The 6,484-nt window shown below is 40.3% G+C and overlaps 1 protein-coding gene across 1 annotated transcript; it reads right to left on the minus strand.

Annotated features, from left to right (window-relative positions):
* Positions 1–4,720: 4,720 nt before the first annotated feature.
* Positions 4,721–5,674, minus strand: Olfr273 (olfactory receptor 273). Its single transcript, NM_146824.1, has one exon. The coding sequence runs from the start codon at positions 5,672–5,674 to the stop codon at positions 4,721–4,723; it is 954 nt and encodes a 317-aa protein (NP_667035.1).
* Positions 5,675–6,484: the final 810 nt, after the last annotated feature.

Genomic DNA, 6,484 nt, shown 5'->3' on the forward strand with positions numbered 1-6,484 from the left:
TATCTTAGAGCCATTTTAAAATGTTGGAAATCTATTTTACATTCAAACCAATACACTTTTAACAATCTTTATATGAAACCCAAGTCATCAACTAAGCCACAATTTTAAAATTAAATACTCTGACGTGACTCAACTGAAAGGTCTACTGCTCTGGTACTTATATGCTGAGCCGGGCCAGGAGGAAATATTAAACGTTTTTGTTTGCCATAATTAAGCCATTGTGTTTCTAAAATGGAGATAGTCAAGGAAAGCCTGAGTAAGTTAGTCCCGAATAAATGTGTATGATTCACATGGGCACAGCCATGTCAAGGACTCCAGAACTTCTGACCCATGGGACAATTGGAATCGCCTTTATCTGCATGGGGCAGGCTGAAGCGGGATGGCAAAGGCCTCCTCCAGACTCCAAGTATAAGCTGATGAGGGATGAATCACTGTGTGGAAATAGTAACTGTAGGGTTATTGGTCTGCATCAGCTCTGCCACTGGGCACCGACTGCTTGGGGATGCGGAACACAGGAGTTTGACTGCAATCATCCCACATCACCACTAAGGTGGGTGCCAGGCTGTAAGGAAGCACTAAGACATCACTCTGGGGATAGAGCAGTCTGAGACGTGAGAAAGCCAGAGCTGGCTGGGGATCCCTGGGCCTGCGACAAGGATGTATGTGGGTCTAAAGCACTGCTGGGAATCGCGGAAGAGCAGAGAAAGTAGTTGGGGGCCCACAAGCTGTGGACAGCTTCTAGCCCAGGGAGGGGAGGGTGGAGGATGGCTGTCTTTAGCTTGGCAAAGGCAGACTTGGTGGGGGTTGTGGCTAGGAGCTCAGCAAAGCCTTCTACTGGAGACTGGTCTGAGGCTCTGTAGACAAAGGCCTTCTTCATGGCTCCCCATAGCGGATCTTGGTGAAAAGAGACAGTCCATGGTTCTAAACAGTTTATTGTCATGGCAAAATTAGATGCATAAAACCATACCTCACTTCTCATGGTGGGCCTGAGATTAAATACCTCTTTCAGTGAAGAATGTCTGGGAAGGGAAGTTTAATGGCTAAGACCTCCAGGCCTCTAGGTACCTCATTAGCATGGAGACCTCTGTCTTGAGCCTACATGACTATGTTGGCAGGGAGCTGGGAGTCACTAAAGCCTCATTCAGGTATGTGCCCACCTGTCTCCGGGTCTCGATTTGCTCTACCTTACCAAACTTCCTGGCACAGTTTTACAAGTAGCCACTGCCACTTCCATCTCCTGGATGTTTCCAGTCTGAGACCTCCTACAGAGACTACCTCTTCTGCACTATACCTAATAAACAGGACTGAAGTTTCAAGTTCGGCAGCAATGGTTGCAGTAAGCCCTGACTACAGCATCCCCGTGTGCAACTTTGTGTCTCTGTGTCTGGTCTGCTCTCTCCTTCCTTCATTCCTTTGCTATCCCTAGTCACCATTCCAGGACCCAAACAGGTTGGGACTAGGCACTAATGGAGCTGAAAAACGTCTGAAATAAAAGCATTGCAATTCACAGTATACTATAGTCTTATTTATTGGTATTCTGTGGTGGGACAGCATGCTTCATGTAAAGAATGAATGATGTGTCAGAGGCACAGTGAATCATATAATGAAAAATGCCAAAGGTACCACAAACACTTCAGATGCATTTCATATTTGATTTTGATTAACTTTCAATCACTGAGCATTTATAAAACTTGTACGTGTTTACAACTTTTCCACTCAGTGAGTCTCATATTTGGGGTTTCAAGGCAGCTTAAGAAGTGGGGTGTTTTCTACCTGATAAAAAGCCTGCGTGTAAGTTGGGGACATTCTTGATACTGTGATGAAAACTTAAGGTGAGGTTGGGTGGGCTGGCCAAAACAAAGGAATATTTCCATATACTTAAAGTCCTGTAATTGTCAAAAGTAATAGACATCCCATCAAGATATCTCATAGTAAACAAGCTTGACATGCCCTGCCCCCATGACCTACATTCTGGAAGGAAAGCATCAACAGGTGCAAGTTGACCTCTGACCTCTACACATGTGCTCCCCTGCATAATAATAATAGATAGATAGATAGATAGATAGATAGATAGATAGATAGATAGATAGATGATAGATAGATAGATAGATAGATAGATAGATAGATAGATAGATAGATAGGCAAAAGCTAGTTTTTATTAACAAAGATAAAGATTTAGAAAGAGTGAAACTGGGATCTATCAGTGTAAGGCCTATGGCAGAAATGAATCAATGCCATTGGGGCCAAACCACAAGTATCTATAGGTTCTTTACAGTAACAAAATAATTCCTTTTCAGGAGTAACAGGAGAAGACAACAGGATTTGGGAGCTACACCATTTAAATATAAGCCTGGACTACCTGAAGGTTATCGCTGAGCAAAGAGTGAAGTATTTTAGGAGAGATGTGGAAGAATGACAACAAATGGAACAAAGAAAACGGATCGGGAGAATAAGGTCAAAGCCCCACTGTCATGGTGAGTTCAGAGATATCCGTGAGCCTGAACAGGGCAGACCAGCTTTTCCTGAGCTCAGATCTCTCCTCTCTACAAGTCATCTACAGAAAAGGAAAACGTCATACTCAATTTATTTTGGAGTTTCAACCTCATTTGAAAATAATTGGCTGGCTTTATATTACTAATCATGAACTATTGTTGATCTTTCTTCCTGAACCTGTGAGGACATCTCAGGGGCATGTAAAAGCATTTCTGTTCGCTTTGGCTATACCCACCTTTATCACTCTTCTAGACTACCTCCTCTGCCAGTCTGCTTTCTGGAGGGTGAAGCAGGCCTCCGCTCATCAAATCTGTTGCCAGCTCTTCCTGCCTCCCAAACACTCCAAACAGTAATGGGCTCTCTTTCAGGATCCTCGGCCTCCGATTGAATTGAACTTGTGTTCTCTCACACAGACAGTACGGAAATTCCTCCCACCACTCATGGAACGTTTCCATATCTTCTTCTTCCCTGAGCTCTCGATTTGGATGTGCATGAAGATGTGATTAATATTAATGGAGTGGATAGGAGAGGCATATATCTGGCTCTAATAATGAATGGCTTTGTGATTCCTCATTGTGGCACCTGGACTTCACTTACCATGACATTGACCTCGGAAACTGTGTTTTCGAGCTTAGTAAAACTTCAAAGGGTACTGAGAACTTGACTTCCTTTCCTTATCGCTAACAAGTTAACTGTGGATTTGAAAGAATGAATAATCTAACCAAAGAATTGATTAGAGTTTTGGGAATAGAACCATTTGCACACTTGTCTCTCTTGCTTCCTGAGTTTGGATGTAGTCATTCCTCAGTGTTTCCACACAGCCCACTGGATGCACTTAACTCGGACCAAGGATAGGACTATAACTGGAATTCATAGTGCTGGAGAGATCAAGACAAGTTTGAAGATCCATTTGAAGCAAACACTAATCCTCAGTAAATGTAGCTGAGGATGACTAGTGAAGGCAAAGAATGAAAATCTCTCTCCCTAACCAAGGGTTCTCTCTTTTATTTTATTTTTGAGATTATAATTTATTTACAACATTTCTCCCTTCCCTTTCCTCCTCCAAGCCCTCTCATACACTCTTCCTTTCCAATATATGGCCCTTTTAACTAATTGTTATTGTATGCATATATTTTTTCTTTTCTTTTATCAATAGCAAATATGTATATTTGTATACATAAATTGCTAAATAGAATCTGTTCAGTCCGTATAATACTACCTGCATGCATGTTTTCAGGGATTACCATTTGGAACTGTACAACTAACTGGTGCGTTCTTCCCTGGGAAAGGCTACCTTTCCCATGCCCAGATTTACTGAATTGCTTGTGGTTCTTTGTAGAGGGTTGCTGCATTGTGAAATCTTCCCTGTGCACTTTGGCATGTTTGTTTGTGTCCTCTTTGTTCAAGCCATATTTGGGCACTCATGTTAGTGAGACTTTATAAGTGTAGCTTCTCGTGCTACAAGAGACACAATCTCACAGCAAAATCCCTGATACTCGGGCTACTACAATCACTCAGCCACATCTTTGGCAATGTTCCGTGAGACAGAAGTGTGGAATTGTTTGGTAGATAACATCCATTGTGACTGGGCTCCACAATTCTGCATGTTTATTAGTGGCGATTTTCTGTAGTGGTCTCTGTCTGTTGGAAAAGAAAAGTTTCCTTTGTGAGGAGTGAAAATTCCAATTATCTGTGGATATAACAACAAATATATATATATATATATATATATGTATATATATATATACATATATATATATATATATACATTACATATATATGTGTATATATGTGTATGTATGTATGTATATATATATATATATATATATATAGAGAGAGAGAGAGAGAGAGAGAGAGAGAGAGATGCCATTACTGTGCCCTTAAGATCACTGTGCATACTGTTCATTGAAATGGTTCATAGGCATCATAGCTGAGTAAGACTGGTAGTTGTATTCCTCCTTATACAGCTTGCATTGTGCTTTCTGGTACCATGAAAGCTAGACCTCAAGGAGGGATCTTTAAGGTCCATCTCAGGAGTTTCTGGGCCCTGTTTCCAAATTTCATGGTGTCTTTAGCACTAGGGCTTACCTTCTCCTTCTGGGAGGCAACCAAGTAGCCTAGAGTTTTCCAAAATGAATAAATAATTAATGAAAATGTGCTCACAGATTTGCAATTAAGTCAATCTCATGATTGCGACACAAAAAAAAACCTGTGTTTGCTGATGTCTCTAAGGAACGTACTTTTGTTTCAGTATGTATTTTACGGCAGCTTTAACATCTTTATTCCTCAAGCTGTAGATGATTGGATTCAGCATGGGGGTCACTACTCCGTAAAATAAAGAAATGATCTTATCTGAGGTTTGGAACTTGTCTTGCCCAGTCAGATCTTGAGATTTGGGTTTTGCATACATGGAGAAGATAGTTCCATAAAATATGATCACCACAGTCAGGTGGGCAGAGCACGTGGAGAATGCCTTTCGTCTCCCTGTGGCTGAGTTCATTCTCAAGATTGTGTGGAGGATGAACAGGTAGGAGAAAAAGATGACTAGTAGTGGAAGAACCAGGAAGGCCATATTTGATATGACCATGGTAATGATATTGAGAGATATATCAGCACATGCTAGCTTGAGGACAGCTAAGACCTCACACGTAAAATGATTAATCACATTATTCCCACAGAAAGGCAGCCGCATGGCAAGGGATGTTTGCACAACTGAATTGATGCTGCCAGAGAACCATGATGCGGATGCCATGAACACATACACTTCTTTGCTCATGATGATGGAGTATCTCAGAGGGTTGCAGATGGCCACGTAGCGATCAAAAGCCATCATGCCAAGTAGCAAACATTCTGTTGATCCCATTGCAAATCCAAAGAACATCTGCACTGCACAACCAGAGAAAGAAATGTTTCTTTTCTTTGAAATTAGGCTCACCAATGTTGAAGGGACAGAAGATGTTGTGTAGCAGATATCCAGGAAAGAGAGGTTGCCCAGGAAGAAGTACATGGGTGTGTGAAGACGGGAATCAAAGATGCTTGCTATGATCAGAACACCATTGCCAGTTAGAATCACTAGATACATGACCAGAACAATAACAAAGTAAATGATCTCAGTCTTTGGGTATCCAGCAAGACCCAAAAGAAGGAATTCAGAAACAAACGTCTGGTTATTTTTATCCATGTCATCCACGGTCAGCCATCATTGGAAGATCTACCATAGCACATATCCACTGCGCCCAAAACAAACAGTACAAAGTACCTGAAAATCATTTTTCTTTATTAGAAAGAGTTCATTTCTTAATCTCTGGCATTGATACCCACAGTAATGTATGTTATTGAATATAGTGAAATTAAATATGTTGAAAGTATGCATGCCCACTGCCACCATGTGACTATCTATCCATATCAGATGCACATTCAAAATCAATACACTTTTAATACTTTTTATCGTTGAGAATACATTCCTAAATTGATGTTTTCAAACTCCTGGCTAATTACCCATTATACACCTGACTTCTTCATTTCATCTGCTCTAGCAAACTAGCAATAAAGAAGACAAAACAAAAGTCTACTAAAAAAAAAAAAAGAAAAAAGGAAAAAACTGTGATTCTGAGTGAGTGGTTGATAATAGTCAAAATTTTATAACAACTTTTATTTTTTGAATAACATTTCTTTGTAGGCTTGATGTTGCATACACTATTAATCCTTTTAATTATATATTACCAACATTTTCTCACGAAAAAGTTAAGTGATATAAGCTAAAATTTAGCATCAAACCAAAAGCATAGTTGTATCTACATATTTTAGCCCACTCTTAGCATCTTGTGTGATTATTCCTATGACAAGACCATTATACAGACTAGATCCACAAAAATGTGATTGAAAATCTGCAGCACAAGGGTTCATTTTGAGAATCTACTTGTTTAAAACAACTTAACGATAGCAATAAAGAAAGACTTAAATGAACACAGAGCTGGTGCTTCTGGCTTTC

The sequence above is a fragment of the Mus musculus genome, chromosome 4, assembly GCF_000001635.26.
Source record: "Mus musculus strain C57BL/6J chromosome 4, GRCm38.p6 C57BL/6J".
Classification (NCBI taxonomy): Eukaryota; Metazoa; Chordata; class Mammalia; order Rodentia; family Muridae; genus Mus; species Mus musculus.